At 40.1% G+C, this 18,827-nt stretch overlaps 1 protein-coding gene across 2 annotated transcripts in view; it reads left to right on the forward strand.

The window, feature by feature from the left end:
- GREM2 (gremlin 2, DAN family BMP antagonist) overlaps positions 1-17,272 on the forward strand; it is a 41,886-nt gene extending 24,614 nt beyond the window's left edge. The window contains exons 2-3 of one of the 2 annotated variants that reach the window (XM_090135381.1): positions 14,458-14,961; positions 15,219-17,272. In XM_090135381.1, the coding sequence (XP_089991507.1) occupies positions 14,459-14,961; positions 15,219-15,252 (537 nt within the window). In that variant the 5' untranslated portion in view covers position 14,458 and the 3' untranslated portion in view covers positions 15,253-17,272. Of the gene's footprint in view, positions 1-14,457 lie in introns of both variants that reach the window. The other variant, XM_031592372.2, reaches the window with a different exon arrangement.
- Positions 17,273-18,827: the final 1,555 nt, after the last annotated feature.

Genomic DNA, 18,827 nt, shown 5'->3' on the forward strand with positions numbered 1-18,827 from the left:
GGCTACTCTAGGGTCTGCTGTTTTGACTCCAAGTTGTAGTGATGACACTATGTTTCGTCAACAGTAATGATGCGATCCAGAAAACTGTCTCTTCAGCCTTGTATTGGTTCAGTGTGTCCTGACAAACTTACATACAGTGTTCTTGCTGTTCCTGTCTGAGCATCTGTAGGGCCTACCTGGTGCAACATTTGTGATATTTCAGCATTGCCACCGTCGTTTCTAGTGAAGATTATGTTCAGCTCCACACACAGTTCCCTGGTCATAATCTGCTGATTTGCATGGATGAGCTGGTCAAGACACTCTTCATTTGATGTGGCATGACTTATCTTGCATGTTGCTGTCACCACTGCTGAAATGCACCAACACTTCACTGTGCTCACATCCACTGTTTGGTCTTCATGAACATTTAGCAAACATCTGTGAATGTCAGTGGCGCAGTTTTTTTCTGCATGGAGGAATTCAGTCCCACATCTTTGCTTCATATGAACTTTCATGTCAGGCATCATTTTGTCAGACTGTTCCTCTGCTGCTGTCGTGACAGAATGTAACAGAATATTGGTGGGGAGGTTCAACCTCTACTGTCTCACCATCACCATTTGCCTTTTGGGCCAACATAATGAAACAGGAAGCATCACCCTCATAGATATTAAATTCCAAACTTGTTCTCATGTAGCCATGCAGCCTTTTATGTCATTCACATTATTAAACAAGAATTTGATAGTGGGGAGTGGGGGGTGGGAAGAAAAAAACCCCCACACATCTGTCCTTTGTTTTTAATGAGCAGAGCTTTGCCAAGTGGCAATTAATGTTCCTTGGTCTTTGTGCTAATTAGGAGCTTCTCAGGGTTGTTTAAGAAAAACATTGTCTGCTGAGATAGCAACTATTCAGACAGGTGAGCTAATTTTGACTGTTCAGAGTTGAAACTTTCTTTTTTTCCTCTTTGTGTAGTAGGTTTCCAAACTGTTGATCAAAACTGTTTTTTCAGCATTTTTATTTTATTTTTATTTTATTTTTTTTTACTCACAAAGAGGATATGAGCATCTTAAGGCTGAAAACATCTGAGCATTATAGTTCACCTCATGAGAATCATAGTGATTCTGCTCTGCCCTTGTGGCGGTGTTATCTGGAGTACTACATCCAGGCCTGGGGCCTCTAGCATAAGCAAAACATTGGAGCATGTCCAGAGGAGGAGCACAAAGTTGCTCAGAGGGCTGGAGCACCTTTCATATGAAGAAGGGATGAGGGAGCTGGTCTTGTTCAGCCTGGAGAACAGAAGACTCTGGGGAGACCTTATTGCAGCCTTCCAGTAATTAAAAGGAGCATATAATGTATGCCACATCCCTGGAGGTGTTCAAAGTCAGCTTTGATAGGGCCCTGGGCAGCCTGATGTAGTGAGTGGCAATCCTGCCCATTGCGGGCGGCTTTGAGCTAGATGGTCTTCAAGGTCTCTTCCAATCCAAGCCATTCTATAACTCCTTAGAGTTTTAGCATTACTGAGGCAAAAAAGGATGCTTCATTTTATTTCTGTAACATGTTCTTCATTTTTGAAAATTTAATAATTTTACATTAAAAGTATCTTAAAACCAGTGTTTTTTTCACTTCTCTCCTTCAAAAGGCAAAGAAGGAAGATACAGGAATCTAGTAGTTCAGCTGATGAGAACTGAAAACCAAGGATCAGAACTTGACATTTTCTTCAGATTGTGCTTAACATGAACATACAGCCTTTCAACATGACTAGTTTTCATTGTATCATAAAACATTTTTCTTTCGTTTGTGAATCCAGTCCTCTTAATCTGATATTACACACAGTTTTGTTGGTAAGTCTTCTGTTTAATTAAAACATAGGAGAAAGTAGGAAAAGCTGTGTCTATAATTGAGAAAGCAATTCTGATACTGTTGCTTATACCTTTGAACTAAATCACTTACGACTGTGTTAATTACTCACCAAAGCAAAGCTATGGAGAGGCAGATTTTCCTTAGAATTATCTAGGGATGGTCTTATTTGGTCTCATCAGCTAAAATGGATCTTGGCAAGTGATACAGACTGTGTTCAGTTGCTGAGCCAACTGACTGTTTAATAGAGTGGCACAGTTTTGTGCTGATATTAGAACTAGTACAAGTAGTATGCTGACCCTTCAGATGGTTGCTCTCTCTTGTTGCCTCAGCAAGAAATACATAAATGCTTAGACCACCACTAAATGACTAATTTAGATTGTAATGCTTTGTAGTAAGACAGCTTTGTAATGAGAAACAAAGCAAAACCATGGACAACCAAACTGTCTTGCACAACTCTCAAATTAAGCAGTGATGTGGAATGGAGTCATGTTATCTTTTTCCTTGTATGCAGTAATAGGAGGTCGTCATAGGTGAGCAGAAGTGCCATGTCTCTCTTCTGGATTCGGGGAAGTGCTGCCTAAGTTAGATCTAGGATAAAAGTAATGGAAAAATATTTAAACCTAACAGTTGTGAAGCAGTAGGAATGGCTTTTGGCCAAACACAGTTAAAAAACAAGGTCACTTTGAGTTAATAAAGGGCATTTACGTGCTTTTCATCTTTTGCTTGTTTTTATGTAAAGAGTCCTCAATGACTATTGACCAAAAAAATCGCTGAGCCAGTAGATCCAGAAGTTGGAATCCTTCCCTATTTGATTCTGCAAAATGATGAGTGCATCTCTGGTTAAAAGGTTAGAAATGATCCTGAAGCAGTCTATAGAAGGGGAGTTCTGGCTTTTTTCTCTGGGTTTGTGAGCAGAAGATATTAGGGATTTTCTCTGTAGGCTTCCTCTCTTATTCTTCTGTCACAGGGAGCATCTCTTCTGCAATGATTAAGAAATGTATGCATTCATTCCATTCCGTTTATACGTAGATGATATGTGAGTCTTTGACACTTTTCTTTATTGGTATTAAAACTGGATATATCCACTTGATTTAAGACTGAATTTTCATATCCAAATTCATCTGTTTGTCATGCATCACTCCATTTCCCAAATCCTGTGTCTGACTGACAGCTCAGCTTTGAGGTCTGTTCAGCTTCACAGTTCCAATCGTTGTAAAGCCTGCTGAATGAAGATTTCTCTTTCCAAATAATGAGTTGCTACTTTAGCTCCCAATATTATTTTTGCTTGTTTTACTTGTCCAGTGGCACATTGCTGAATCCCCTTTAATTCTATGAAGGAAGTCTAAAGAAACCGGCTTGTATGTTTTTAATTATATGTTTGTTCAGCCCTCTGTGGATGTCAGGAGCTGTGAACAGTAAATGGCAAATGATTGCCAGGAAGAAAGATGCTGACTGCAGTACATAGCAGACAGAACCCTTCAGTGTGACTGTGACTGCCTTGCCATGCACATACCAACAATATCTGATTTTGATTATAGTCTTTCCTCTGATGAGAAGACTGTCTCAGATTCTCCTGGAGACAAAGTGCTGGTCCAGGGGAAACACAGGTAGTTGTGTAGTCAAGGACAAAGTCAGTCTCCCACAGATTCCAATCTATTGACTCTTCTTTCTTCCTCATTTGAAGGGAACTGAAAGGCTGACAATCCTCCTTTAAATGAGCATAACTTACTGTTATTATGTTAGTCCAGACAAAGGAAATCAAATTAATTAGCAGAAAGACTGCAAATGTGCTGTGTAGGAGGACTTGTCATTAAAGTATCTCATCCAGGCTCCTGTGGCTTGGTGTGTATTCAGAACGATAGCTCTGGTCATCCTCTCAGTAGAAGAAGAGAAATAGAATAATACTAGCCTTCAATTAGAGAACCATAATTCAGTCATGGGTGAGGAGAGGGGGAGGTGAGTAGCAAGACGTCTGCTCTGCAAAGCCTAAGTCATAAAATATAAAATCCCAGTTTATGCATGGCAACAGATCCTTCTATGATTGAATTACAACCTTCATATTCAATAATGGGCCAAGTCTGTAAACCAGAATACAGACAGAACAAATATTTACATTCTTAGGACAATGTTGGAGGGAGAATCACTTAGCAGTGCATGAATCAAAGCCACAAGAACATAGATGTGGGACAGCCATGTGTTGCCATCAGTGTGAAGTAGGAGAGATAGAGTAAGTTTCCAGTGTTTGAATGTAAACTTTCCTGAAGTGCAGGTCATCCTGCAGAATTTCACTGAAAATTCAGCTTCTGGTTAAGCAACACATATTGTCAGTAATGACGAATAAACTGTAGTTTGTCCTTTCATTCTTTGTGCTATATGTTTCCCATTGTATCTAGAAAATGGAATTTAAAAGCTTAACACTGTTAAATACTTAAATTATCGTTGCACATCTAATTACAATTTATTCATATTTCTGACTTTATAGCACCTTAAATTTTTGTACTTTTAGCAGTTGTTGAGCATTAGCTGATGTGATTTTTATTTTGTTCAGCTGACAGCTATATCTTTGGTAAATAGTATTGTCAGTTTGTAAATAGCAATAGACTGTAGTGAATAAATGAAAATTTATTTAGTTAACAGAATAACTTGAAACTAAGGATCAGAATGATTGTGTACTGAGGAACTCGGACCAAGACATCAGTTGATATATGTACTACCATAGCCAAGAAGCCATATAATACTAAGGTTTTTGAATTCCAAACTTCATCATAATTTATGGGCTTGCATACAGACGTATACAAACAGCTATCAGAGCATGTAGGTCCTGTGCTTCTCAGCACTCAAAAATTTTGGTTGAACTTCAGCCTTGTACCTGAATGTTCTCACATAGGACTTTGAGTGAATAGTTTAACAGCTGAGTTAAACATCTGAAACAAAAGTAGTTTAGTTAAACAGGGATTCTGATGGACCATCGCTTAATCCACAGAATGTAAGTAAGCTTTAAAACAAGCCAAGCAGAAGCCTGGTGTTATTAGGAAGACAAGAAAACATAACTTCCCAAGTTTGTGAACAGAAAGGGATCCAAGATATTACAGGATCAACCAAATGGTAATACCATACATGGTCTTCAGCAGTGATGCATTCTAACCTGGCTTCTGTCTATGTATGATGCAAAAACAAGATTTTCTTAACTGCTGGGCCGGCTTACACCCTGAGCAAGAGAATGCAGTAAAAACATGGACATGTTGTTTGAATATATCTTGCATTACATGTGACCACTAGAGCTCACAAATTCTGATTTTCTATGGTTGTGTTTGATTTGCCAGTCCACTATAGTAAACTTAAATGTCCTCTGTCCTCATTGTGCCTCTTAGGGTACCAGACAGTGATATGGTTGACTTGTCTGCCCCTCCCTCATCTGAAATACTTTTCATGCCTTCCTGTATACCCTGAGAGAAAACACAGGGTAGTGCAGTAGAAGTTTCAAAACTGCCTTGTTGTCAGAGTTGTTTGAAATTTGGTCGGTGGATTAAAAACTGTAATTGTGGTGAATTGTCAGATGTGTAATTCAGTGTTGATCATTAACCAAAGAATAAAGAAAAAAAAAATCTCTAAATTCAGAATCACTGAGAAGAAAAAATGCTGTTCTGTGAAAGTAATCATTGTGGTACGGCACGTAGTTATGTTTGCCTGGCATAGACCTGGCTGGGACTAACAGGCTGGATTGGCTTATTTGTTGTTTTATTTGTCCATTAAGTCTTCTGTCCTCAGAATTGTTGTAAGTTTTAGTTAGTAGAACTGAGGCTTTTTCAGGAAAATTTAAGATGAGAAAAAAAGTAATTGAAAAACTCTTCAAATTATTTTAAAGGAGAACTTTATGAAAAATTGAACTGTATAGCTTCTTGGAAGCTGCACATTGGAAAGTAGTGAGATGCATGTCTGAAATTTTGTGTGTATGGGAATTTGCATACTACCTTATAGAAGGGCTAGCCCATTGTACATTGAGATAGGAACAATACTTACTTGAATCATTTGCATGTTTCAACTCTACAAATAAAATATTGGCTCATTAAACTTCATAATGTAAATATTAGACCATAAATAATATTCTAGAATTTCAAATGTGAGCATGACTACTTAAGAATCATAATGCAGAAACTGAGGACATCTTGCATAGAGAGCTTAACAGAAGGCAAATAACTGAATCTGGAAAAGTAAATTTTACTTTGTTGATTAGTGTGGTGTTTTGCATATACAAGATTACATGCCACCTATTGATTTTCAGAAGGAACTACATTTTTCTATTAGGATAAGCAAACAGTAATTCTGATGAGCACTTTTATGGTTTTTTAAGGTAGTGGAGTCAATTTTCTTGTAGAACATACCTCATCCAGATGCCTTCCTCCAAAAATGGAACAAATACAGTAATGCGTGCATATTGAAGACTAATGGCTTTGTCCCACATTGTGAGCTAGAAAGTGCTCAGAAAACAGGGCACTGTTTGAAGATACAAAGCATTTCAACTCCTAACCCCGTATCTCTTCAAAATTCAGGGGAACTGCACCCGACACTTTCATACAGAACCACTTTAACATAAAAAAGTATAATGTTTTTAAGTAAATGTTTATCTAAGTATAACAAATCTGGATCAGTGAGCTAAAGGAATAGTATTGGTATCATATGATGTGATTAAAATACATTAGAAACTGTTCCCAGTTAATTTCTGACCTCTGGTAACTCACTTCCCCTCTGTGCTCTATTCTGGTTCCACCATATGTTGCTCACCAAGTTAGACTACAGTCATTTTGAAGCTGTGCCACTTAGTCAAGTTCTGATCTTGGATGAGAGTTCTATTTGCTGCTCTAATGCAAGCAACGAAAATATAATGGAGACTACTCATTGCAAAATAGTCTTTTGTAGTATCAATACTCCAGCAAGGAAGCTTTGAAATTAGCTATTGTATGTAAGTGCTGAACTTTCCCCATTCTTGTGTTGGCTCTTCTCTTTTCCAGAAGGCTGAGGGATGGTCACAGATGAAGATGTTTGCTCAAGCCACTGCTTCTCTTCCTATTTAGCTTTTAGTTTCCCAAGGGCAGAAGTCTGCTGTTTTCTCCCGAATGAAACACTGCCAAATGGGAGTGTACCAGCTGCTTTCTGCGCAGAAGAATAAAGTTAAATGTAGGCTATTATTGCGTGCTGGACAAAATGTTCATGTCCAAACAGAAATGACTTGCCTATGTGGGGCTCTTTATCTTATGCTGAAAAGCTAAAGAACAGTGAAAAGGAGAGCAAGTATCTTTTCAACCTAGTTCACTCATGAATAGACACATTTTTAGATTCATAGGAGGGCTAGCTTTCAGTGCCTTCCAAAAAGCTATTCTCCTTGTCTCCAAGGAGTTTTATTTATTCCTCCCACCCCCTGAGTGTAGCATTCTCCAAAACCAGGTTGGGAGAAAGAAAATCAATCTCATGGGCAGTATGCAGAAATCTGGTTTTATTTTGTGGGTTTTTTCCTCCTCTCACTCCCCCTTTTTTCCCCTCATGTTGCATGTGCTGCCAGTACTTACGACTACACAGACACTTCTGAGTAGGACATCTCACTCTGCTTGGGACAATTCACATGTGCTCACCAGGCAGACATTTGACTGTGGTTTGCTCTAAAACCACAAGTTCCTGAAGCTAAAATTGCAATAAAAATTTAGGAGATTTGATCATAACAATATTCCAAAAAGCCTTTGTCTGGTTACCTTTTGGTATTCTATCGTCTTAGTTCTGTGTATTCAGATTGCCTTAAAAATGCCGTTGCTTCATTGCCTGAGTGTTATAGGATGACTTAACTCTTACATATGTTGCCACTTTTCTTCCTCATCTGTATTTTACTTTTCCACGTGTAAAACTTTTCCACAGCTGATGCAGTTGTGGAACTGAAACTTAGCTGCTGTTAAATACCTGGGTAAAATTTAGCTTTAAAATAAAACTAGAAGCTAATTCCCTTAATATTTTCTTCTAGTTGAATGATTGCCTTAGGAATTGCATTTCTTATTAATGTGTTTTTATCTTAAGAGTAGGTGTGATTTATTATTATTATGGTATATACATTATTTGTAATTACTGATATTTATCACAGATAGAAGTATTGGAAAATATATTTCAAAGAAAAATACCTGGGTTTCAGCAATACTTTTTTTTTAGTCACTCTTCAGACTCCTGGAACTCTAGATCTCATCTTGACTGTAATAGCCAAAATCTGCTATCTCAGCTAATGAAATTTTCAGTCAAAAGATCCTTGTTCTGTCTTAAAAAAATGATAGACTTTTCTGAACTCGTGTATCGCTAATACTCTTATTAAAAAAAAAAAAAAAAAAAATAGAAAGAAAGAAAATTGAAGGCTAGGTTTAGAAGCTGTGCAAAATCAGGAAGATTCAGCCTGTGGAGAACTTAATACCATATATTGGTAATACAGTCTTTAAATCAATATACTTCCTGGCAAGGTGTCAGTGCAAAGAGGAGCATAAGAGTAATGTGATCTCTTAACTCTGATGAAATGAGCAGCTGCATTCAAACCTGCTTCTAATATGCTTGTCCCAAGTTCCTGAAAGAAAGAAATCATAGTTATAAGCATGGATTTCTGGTGGCAGAAATGTAGATAAGAAAGAGGACAAACTGTAAAGGAAGAAAATACAGTTCTAGCTGGTTGGGTTTAATGCCAAGTGTAGACAAACCTTCACATTTTCTTTATAATTGCTACTGTGCTAAAAATAATGTATCTGACACATTAAATGTTGCTGAATATGACAACAGCAATTGATTGTGTCCTTGATTCCTCTTATATCCGAATGCACACATCAGGAATCCTTCTAATCTCCCAGATTTATCAGAGAAAATCCAAGATAAAACTCTTATTTGTAGAAAATCTATAGCGAGAGCTGAAATTAGTAACACTGCCTGAGTTGCTTTTAATTAGCTTTATCTTAATGTCTTTGTTCTTTGCACTTCTGTTTTATCTACTTATGTGCTCTCTTTTTAATTGCACTACATTGAACATCTTCAGGAACTGTCTTGATAAGAATGTCTAAGTTCCAGGGGAAATGCTGTCCTCTTCTGAGGAATACATCAGTGAAATCCGTCTGTACCTTCTCCTTTCAGAAACAAAACAAGAGCCTGGTCAGAATAGAACAATTTCTGAGGAATTCAGTTTGTGGGCAGACCTTTCCTATTTCCTTCACACCTTTGCACATAAGCTATGTTGAGCCTCTGTGGGAGAGAAGTGGTGGTGGGAGGGAGAGGGAAAGATAAAGGGGAGGAAGGATCTCCATCCAAGCCAGCCAGTGAGGGTGCGAGGAGTTTATTCATTCTGAAGTAAAATATTTTCTCCCTGGTCTATGGTGCAATACAATTGTTTTTTCCCAAATCACTATGGAAGGTTCTTAGAGGGTGAGGGTGGACAAACTTCTCCTTTTAGTGGCTTTAATTATTGTTTTTGAAACAGTTATGCCCTCTGGTGATGCATGCAGTGGTGTTTAAAAGTGATGTTTTGAAAGTATTGCTTGTACATGGTAGAACTTCGTTGCTAAAACCAAGGAATTTTCTAGTTTTTGTTGTTGTTGTAACTTGTTTCCAGTTCTGCTGTGGTCAGTGGTCTTAGTCTTGGCGTTTTAACTGTGAGAATCTGTTAATGTTGGAATCAATCACTAAGAGGTCCATTCCTCTTCAAAAATAAAGATATAGCACAGTGTTAATTTATTACTGTTGTTTGGAGATATAGGATCAATAATTGCCAAAGGATACTTCAAAGGGAGAAGCTAGAACCAACTGCTTCCCTTGTGTAAAGGTGCTTAATGTGTGTCACCTTTATTTGAACATTATACTATTAGAATCATGCTTAACCATTAATAAATTAAATAAATAGCCTTTTTTTGCTTCCTGGGAGAGAATCTAATATTTCCTTGCTTCCAACATAAGTCATTAAAGCCAAGTTCTAGTTCTTTGGAAAGTTATCGCCTGGCTTATCTTCAAGGAGCACTTCTTGTGTGCCATCTTAAAAGCCTGAGAACTGACCATGTACACCATGTTCTTGCATTAATAAACATATGGTTGTTTTGTGCATGTTCTTTTTTGACTAGGTATAATAAGAAAATAAATGGTGGAGTAGAGCATAGTTTTGAGTCCCAGAGTCAGCAAAGAGCTGATCCCAAGGGAAAGCTTTTGAGTCTCTGCAGTTTGCCGGTTGGAAAAGAGTGATGCATGGAATGACATGACTGTGTATGTACTATGCCACAAAATTGTACTTGATTTAATTTAGGCTATACTGCCTCACTTTTGCTGCTAGTAGAAAAGAAACCTCAATCTTCCAAGACAAATTCTTCTCTTATAAATTTTAGTTTTCAAAAAGTAATTTGGGGTTTTTATCTTTCTGTTGTTCTTTTTCCCTCTGGCTCTTACAAGACTTTTGATGGTGGTGGAATAGGTTTATGTTGCTAAATCCAATGTATTTATGACTGCATCAGAAAGTTTGATGCTTTGGGGCAAGCTGATAATACTAGGTGGTTTGTAGGTGTTCCATGCTTCAACGAGAAAATGGATCTCACAATTGCTGATTCTGCTTACATCCCTCTCTCTTTTTCATCATTTGAAGATTAATTAAACAGGCCAATCTGTGAAACAGGAATTCCTAGTCAGAAACTTCATCCTGAGCTCAGAAATTGAAGTCACTAAAGGAAACTCTGGAGCAGTCACTTGGTATGGATGGGTGCTGTCATTGCTTCCTCTCTTGTCTTTCAGGGACCGTAACTCCCAGTTCTGTTGGCGGACTTCTCCAAAATGATGTGCTTGAATTCTGAGGTCAAAGCCATTGCTCTAATTCCCAGGGAAGTGCCCTAATGGCAAATCTATAGGCTATTTTGGGGGCTACACTACTGCCTGTCCTGCTCCAGAGCTGGATTGTTTTCAAGAATGCATTGAGTTATAGGGCCAGAAGGATGGTATGCAGGAGGGAGCCTGACTTAGTAGATATTTTATGTTACACAGTAATTGGATACAAACAAGAAATAAAGCTGAAGGCAGACACAGCAGTTGTGGGTCTTCCCCTGCTAGCTGCGTGCCCTGACCTCTTTGGATTACAGAGCTGGGTCTTGGCATTCCTGCTTCCTTGGCCAAGGATTTTGTAGACTCCTGGGTACCTTACAGCTCTGCTTCAGCATGACAGGTTTCAGGAGCCTGTGAACTCATGCTTTAGGCTGATTTCCTTATCTAAAAGAGATAAAAACTTAACATGTGAAATGCTAATGCAGCTAGGCCCTGTTTCATGTCTAGTATAAGATTAAGTTATTTTCTGCACCAGCTCACAGACTGAATAAAGGAAGTGGTGGGGGGAGGGTAACAGAGGCCTTGCAGCAGCTGGCAAAAACTCCTCAAGGAGTTGAAAACCATCACACAGCAGCTTCCATCAGCTCTGACGTGAAAAGTCCCTCAGTGCAGCGGGAATGATGGACCCAGGCTGGCGTTTGCACAAGTGTTAGCAGTTTTCAACTCTTAAGACCACCTGCTATATAATTCCTTGATATTGAGAAAGGACATAACTGCTTTGTCCTTGCCAGAAACCAGAACGTTTTTGTTTCTTCTCTTTCTGCTCTGTTTGCGAACAGGCAGCGTTCAGCATGCTGCCTTGCATTCGGGCTGAGTGTGCCAGAATGTTCTGTTTCTCTGAGAACAGTGAAGTTTCTCTTTTCTTTGCATGTGATTACCTAAAACATATGTAGTCCATGGTGTGTTTCTGGCATCAGGTGACCTTGTTTGCACCCTTACTGGCTTGAATAGGGGTTTGTGTGCCAGGGTTTAGGAAGGAGTGATTTGTCGGTTAGTAAGGGGCAGCCCTGTGATTAGAAATTCCATGATCTGAGACGATGCACGTTTGACTAGCTGGTATAAATCGGAGTAATGTGCTCTCTGTACATATTAGAAGGTTAAAATCTGATAGAGATCAATGACAGAAATAGGCATTGCGTTCCTGAGTGTCTGTAGAAGTTCTTGCTGTGTACTGCAGAGTTTGGTTTATAAGTGTACAATAGTGGCTTTGATTAATAATGCTTTATTAGTTATAAACATAGACTTAGTGAATAAATCCTATTTATTCTGTTGAATGGCTTCCCATGCCTACATAAAACTATTTCAGAAATTATAAAGCTACTATAATATTTTTCCGCATTATAAACTTCAAGTTGCTACCTCTGTCAGCATTACAGAATTCCTGTGTAGGATTTCTGCTCAAACCCTTCCTTGACATGCAAAGGAAGTTGTCTTTTAACTTGCATTTTGTGATAGGAAAGTGTGGGCGTGGTAAGACAGAGTTTTGCTAAGAAAAGGGTGAGGGAAAGTGTGCATCTCTCTTTTTGACCTGTCTCTGGATTTATACCTTTCTCTTCCATGTCAGGATAAGATAAATGAAACTGGAGAGGTATATCCCTGCTGAAAAGGACCGAACTCTTTCCCTGAAGTAGAGCTGGAGCATTTACTTTATGTCCCTGCATATAGAAAAGAAGTAGAAGAGATTGTCTGAGGAATGCTGGCATAAGGCATCCTGGCATGTCTTTTTCTAGAGGGTATAGGCTCATAACTCCTGTTTTATTCCCTCCCTTTTCTATCTAAAACACAAAACAGTGGGCATACATTTTTTTTATCTACTACTGAAAAGCAGCCATCAGTGTAGAATAACATGAGAACAGTTTGGGAGGAAACATGGAACACTGCATTCAAGTGAAACTAATTACCCGATTAGAGTTTGGCCTGGCTGCAGTGGTTGACATCCAGGGCTCTTGGCGACAATACCTGTGATGAAATCCAAGTCTAGTCTTGATTCATTTGAAGGATCTGGACAAACCTTCTGGACTTGCGTGCTGAATGCTAAGCAGTGCAAAAATAGGCCACTGATTTAAAGAACCCATGGCTACCATGGATGTCAGTGGGCACTTGGCATGCTTACAGATGAATTTGCTTATTTGGGTTTTAGGAACACTTGTTTCCATTTCAAGCATGCACTCTGGTGATATTTGATGTTTGCATAAGAGCATCTTCCACTCACAGCTCTAGGATAAGCATTTTCTTTCAGCACTTCCAACTTCTCCCCTTAAAATTTAGTCAAAAATCTGACCTTGAGATCTTATAAACTTAGAAAATTATCTAAAAGATGTCCCACTTAATCTGCTACTTCTCCTTCTCTTTATCCATCCAGAGCTTAAATACGTTAGCTCTGCCTCATGGATGTTTTGAATCTTCACCACAAATGCATTTTTGATCTTTTGGTGTCTTTATTTGGAAAATGGTGTGTTTTTATGTTAGAACTACCTAATGCAAAATCTCAAATGTCTGCAGTGTCAGATATATCTATATTTATTGGTGTGATAGTATTTGTTTTCTTGGCATCATTCTAAAGGGGAAAAAAAAAGCACTACTTGGAAGGATCTGAAACTGTACTGGGAAAAGAGGGATGACTCTTTCATCTACATACTGTTCCATAAATACTGTCCTTTCAGAACAAAGGTAAGTAGAGCGCTTGTAGAAGGAGCTGAAGTGTCCCTAACCTCTGGACGGAAAGCTTCTGGGCTGCACTCACTTCTGGCACCCTAGAAATACTCTGCTCTCCCTTTCTTGGGACAACAAAATTAAATAAACTGTCAAATGAGTTGTGAACATTGGCTTGATGAGGAAATTCAGTACTTTAGCTCTGATGTCATACATGCACATTTAGACACATTACTAAACTGAATCAACAAGTTGTTGATGAAAATCCAGGAGCTGCTAAGATATGCTCCACCGAACAAGAAATTCTAATAGACATCTATTGGAAAAAATTCTTTTGCCAATTGGCTGCTTATCTTAGCTTAGCAACTGGCTTTTGCTCTAACCTATTCCTTAACATCTAAAGTAAATACTGAACTCTCTCATGTTTACAAACCTTCTTAAGCTATTTGCCTAGGAAACCTTGCAATAATGAAGTCCCCTGTGTTGTATTTAAGCGTTTCCTCCTGTTGGAAGAATAAATCTATCAAGTTTTCGGCCTCCCACAAAGGCAGTATATGAAGGGCTGTATGTACTGTAAGCCCCGAGAAACACCAGAAGCAATTCAAAATGATAAAAATATAGTTTTGGACATGTCTCACTGCTCTGCCTGGAACGAGGCTAGGTGGGGACTTTAGATCTGAAGAGGCAAATGGGAGTTCACTTTGTGTAGCATACTATTCCCTTCCCTCTCCCCAGCCTCCACAGATGAGCTGTCACTGAGTTGGCAGAAGTCTGCTGAGCCTTTCCTAGCCAGGAATTTGCCCAGCTGTTTGGCCCAGGATTTCACAGAAAAGAAGGAAACCTTTCTGGCTGAAGCTTCTGCAAAGTCAGTGGTGCAGTGATCAAAGCATTAGCTTTCCTATGGGGGAAAGAGGAGAGGGGCATTTCAACAGGGCCTGACCTCTTTGTGATAAATGCTCGCCCTAGAATATACTTAATCTCTTAGGAAAAGTGTTGGGATTACAAAGGCAGTAAGGTCTCCATTTCTTCTAAAAGCATGTGTTAAGTTCAGCACTTTGTGGTTTGAAATCGCGTCTCTTCTAACAGCTACTTGTATTGCCATTGCAGGATGATTTGGAAATTTGCCGTGTCCATCTGTTTGATGGCAGCACTGGCTAGAGTAGCAGACAGCAGGAAGAACCGCCCGGCGGGGGCGATCCCATCCCCCTACAAGGACAGCAGCAGCAACAACTCGGAGCGGAGGCAGCAGCTGAACAAGGAGGTGCTGGCCTCCAGCCAGGAGGCCCTTGTGGTCACCGAACGGAAGTACCTCAAGAGCGACTGGTGCAAGACGCAGCCCTTGCGACAGACTGTCAGTGAGGAGGGCTGCATAAGCCGCACCATCATCAACCGCTTCTGCTATGGGCAGTGCAACTCCTTCTACATACCGCGGCATGTGAAGAAGGAGGAGGAGTCCTTCCAGTCCTGTGCTTTCTGCAAGCCACACAAGGTGACCTCCTCGACTGTGCAGCTGGAGTGCCCCGAGCTGGACCCACCATTCCGACTCAAGAAAATTCAGAAGGTGAAGCAGTGCCGGTGCATGTCCGTGAATCTGAACAACTCAGGCAAGATGTAAGAACAGCTGTGTGGCTGCTGTTTGCTGTTGTCCTGTTGTCCCCATCAGACTTCCCGCTGCATCTCCTCTCCATTGGGCAGACTGCCTATTTTCTTGTTTTTTTTTCTTTTTTCCCTGTTTGTTTTCATTTCGGGAAACATCTCTCCAGCAAGGAAAGGCTCCTTGTCACGTGCCTACTGGAATGGGCTATGTTATGCACTTGATCATCAGGTTCATTTTATGTCTGGTATCATCTGACAGTTGAATCTTACAGGGTGGAGCAGGCTCCTGAAGTTGAGTGCATCTAAGTGGCCAGTTGGCTGAATGCAACGTTAAATGTTTCCACTGTGTGGAGTAAAGCCGTCTGCCCTACACTCCAGCCCCCTCCACCAGATGAGATGCCTTCCCACTAAGCTGTTCCGGAGCTTGCTGCTGTCACCACGATATGCTGGGTTCTTCCCAAATCTGGGTGAGGCAGACCAGGGAGAGCTACAAAGAGTAACAAAAAGAGACTCTCTGATGAGGCTCGGCTTCTTGAGATACCTCTCGTTGTGCAATGACAAACTGTTCCAAGTTTGTGGTCTGAACTGCAGATAAGAGCTGAAGGGGAGAGGGCGAAACATCAGATCAGCCGCCGTGATCACATCAGCAGCCTGAAGGAGGATTCTTAAGTTGTTGTGGCTGGAATATACCGAACATGTGGTCTCTGCAGCAGTGTTTGTTTTGTAACTTAGCTATAGTAAACAGCTGCTTAAAGTATTATAGACCTAGCCATGTATATTTTTCTTGTGACAGAATATGTCGGAGATTAAAATGTGGTAAGAGACTTGGTTGCTAGGTCAGCTGCCTGGCTTAAAATGGATGCATTTTAACTGGGCTTTCGGTACGTTAATGTGTTAGATCTGTGCTTGTTTCTTACTCCAAAAAGGACAACATCCATTTATTACCTTATATTTATGCCTGCTCAGACTGGAGAAGGTGGAAGGTAATTGGAGAGGAGCTGAGAACACTAGTAGTGTTTCACTTAAGGTATAAAAGCACTGTCGCACGAAGAACAAAATTTGGTAATTGCTGGACCGAATGCAAAAGCTGCCTTATTGTTCAGCGTCATCAGGTGCTGGAAGTGACATCTCTCCTGTGATTGGAAACCAGGAAAAAGTGTTGATGTTAAAGGACGAAACCATCAGTCAGTGCTGTGGAATAGGACGCAGTTGTATGAGCAGGGAGAGAGAGCCAGTGCTAATTACCGTGGCACTGGTGGCCCACTGAGTGTTTGGGTTCTACATAATCCATGGTGGTGAACACTTTGCAGTTCATTTTGATCATACTTTGTTGTTATTCACTTGGTGGAGTTTAGCATGTCCTGTGTATCCTGTTTGTTCCAGTTCTGATCTGTATTAGTACCAGCTGCATTAAGATCATAAGATGTCTAAAAACAAACCAGCCCCTTCCCCCAAACCAAAGCCCATACATGCTCAGTCACCTGAAGCTTACTAATTGACAAGTTGACTCCCCGATGCATGTCTTAGAGTTCAGGATCTGCATCTGCTGATAAGAGCTTGCTGTGCAAACCCTTTCCTTCCAGATTCCTTACGTGCAGCCACTTCAAGGGGTTAATGTGTTTAGGACTCTGGCCAACCAAGAGTTCAGTGCCATATTATGTGAGACGGGCTGCTCTAAGAGGCTTTTGGGACTGAGCTCCACAAGAGCTCACCAAGCGGTTTATGGGGATTGGCACGGGCAGGATGAGGTTGGTCAGGTGTGTTAGCCCTATTAAGTGAACAGTTATGTATTCTCTTCTGTGATCTTTCAGAAATGCAGAGGGAGACCCCTCACAGTTGTTTTTCAGAAGCTGGCATTGCTATACTAACAGCATCATGCCAACCCCTGAAAGTGTTCATTCCAGGCTTGATAGTGTCAGTGTGGGTGTGGGGCAAAGTGGAGAAAACTAATCTATTATGACTCCAGTGATCTCAGTCTCCACTTGAAAGAAACAAACTGAAAGTCATTCATTTTGGATGAGAGAGAGAGAAAAGCACCGTGGTAACTTCAGTTAGGAATAATGTGCAAGAATCTTTAAGCTATGCCCTGCCTGGGGTTTTCATCAGTTTGCAATATGACTATGCTGCAGCTTAAAGTTCCTTCTAGGAGCTATGTTTATGTAAAAACTGAGTTGAGCTTGTAATGGTTAAAACTGTATTTAATTCTTGTTTTATAAATGAAAACAAAAAAAAAAAAAGAAGAAATACTTTAAGTATAATGTAATTATTTTATAGGTCTACTATTAAATTATAGATTAAATAATAAAGCTACTCTAGGGTTATATGGCATCCAGATGTACAGGCTTTGCTTCAACACCTTGTGTCCAGCTGCTTTTTAATCAGTCTGTTTTCCAGTTTCCTTCTGACCATATGAGATACAGGTAAATGGATTGCCCTGACAGCTTGGGGAAGCCTAGCTACTTTACCCCTACACACTTCCCTACTAATCCCCTACACTACCACTGGCTTTTTTGGTTAATGACAGGAAGGCAACCAAAGTTCCACCATCAGCTGAACTGCTGGCATTTACATTCAGAGAAGCAGCTATCATCAGCGTTTTTGCTTAAAATGTAGGTAAATCCTTACATAAAAGTCACCAACCTACGCATGGAAATAAATGTCTGTTAAGATATAGGTGAGTTTGAGCCCTGGCTATCAGCTCTTGAATGAGTATAGTACAGTGTATGCACCTCAAAGTGTAGAGTAGTATCTTTGTTGCTGTTTTTCCAACCCAAAGAAAAGATTGTTGCAAAAATAAACAAACAAACACCACAAAGGAAAACTTTAGCTAGGAAAGGGATTTCTTACAATGAGAAGTGAGCCTCCATCAGAATAGATGTCTGTCATGGATATTGAGAGAAACAGGAGTGCACAGACTACACTTAACAAGGGGGGCTACCTTCATTATGACACTGTAACTGACATAAGTACAAACCTCCTCTCCTCATCTCCCAAGCTCTTGACCAAATTCTCACAATTCAGCAAAGATATATATTTTTTTAAGTAACCAGTTGGTTTTTTCTGTTGTTCTTATTTTCTTTTTTTGTTGTTTTGAGAATTCTACTGTGCTTTCACTAAGTATGGTCAGAGCTCTCTGCTCAGATGTTAGAATCATAGAGTCACCCCATTTGGAATGGACCCCTATGGATCACTGAGCTCAACTCCTGATGATGCAGATGCGCCATCTTGCAAATGCCTCAGTCACTTGGTTCAAAATGAGCTCAGACAGCCACATCCTCCAGCAGCCCACTCTCATTTTTGCCCGTCTCTTGGCCAGTGTTTTTACTTAGCTTGTAGCTTAACTGCCCAGCACCCAACTGAACTTCTGTCTGTGTTCCAGCTTGGTAAGCTCTCTCAGCCTCTTCCCGCCTTGCTGCTGAAGCATACTAGAAGTTTATGTGGTAATCCAATGAACTCCCTCTTGTGAAAACAGTCCAGGAGCAGGTGAGTCACCCTGGGTAGATGGAAGAGGCACTTGGTCAGACAGACCCAATCTCTCTTAAATGCGACTGGTGTTGTGGGACAGGGAAAGGAGGGGAACAGCAAACGTAAAGTTCTATTGCTGTGGAACTGCTGACTCAGCAAGTCCCCAGTCTGTGATGAGTGATACATGAAGAATACATGAAGACTCTTGGTTTCTAAGAGCTTAAATTTCAGCTGCAGCTGAAAAAAACAAAACCAAACAGAATTTACATTTAACAGACTTTTTATCCTCAGAAAGACACCACACTTTTGAGATAGTGAGCTTACCCTTAGATGCCTTTACAAGTAGGTTGAATGAATGTTTATCAGATAAAGACAGATCTGCCATCATCAAGGGAATAGCCTGTAACACCCATTCT

The sequence above is a fragment of the Phasianus colchicus genome, chromosome 2 (genome assembly GCF_987193195.1).
Source record: "Phasianus colchicus chromosome 2, bPhaCol1.hap1.1, whole genome shotgun sequence".
NCBI lineage: Eukaryota > Metazoa > Chordata > Aves > Galliformes > Phasianidae > Phasianus > Phasianus colchicus.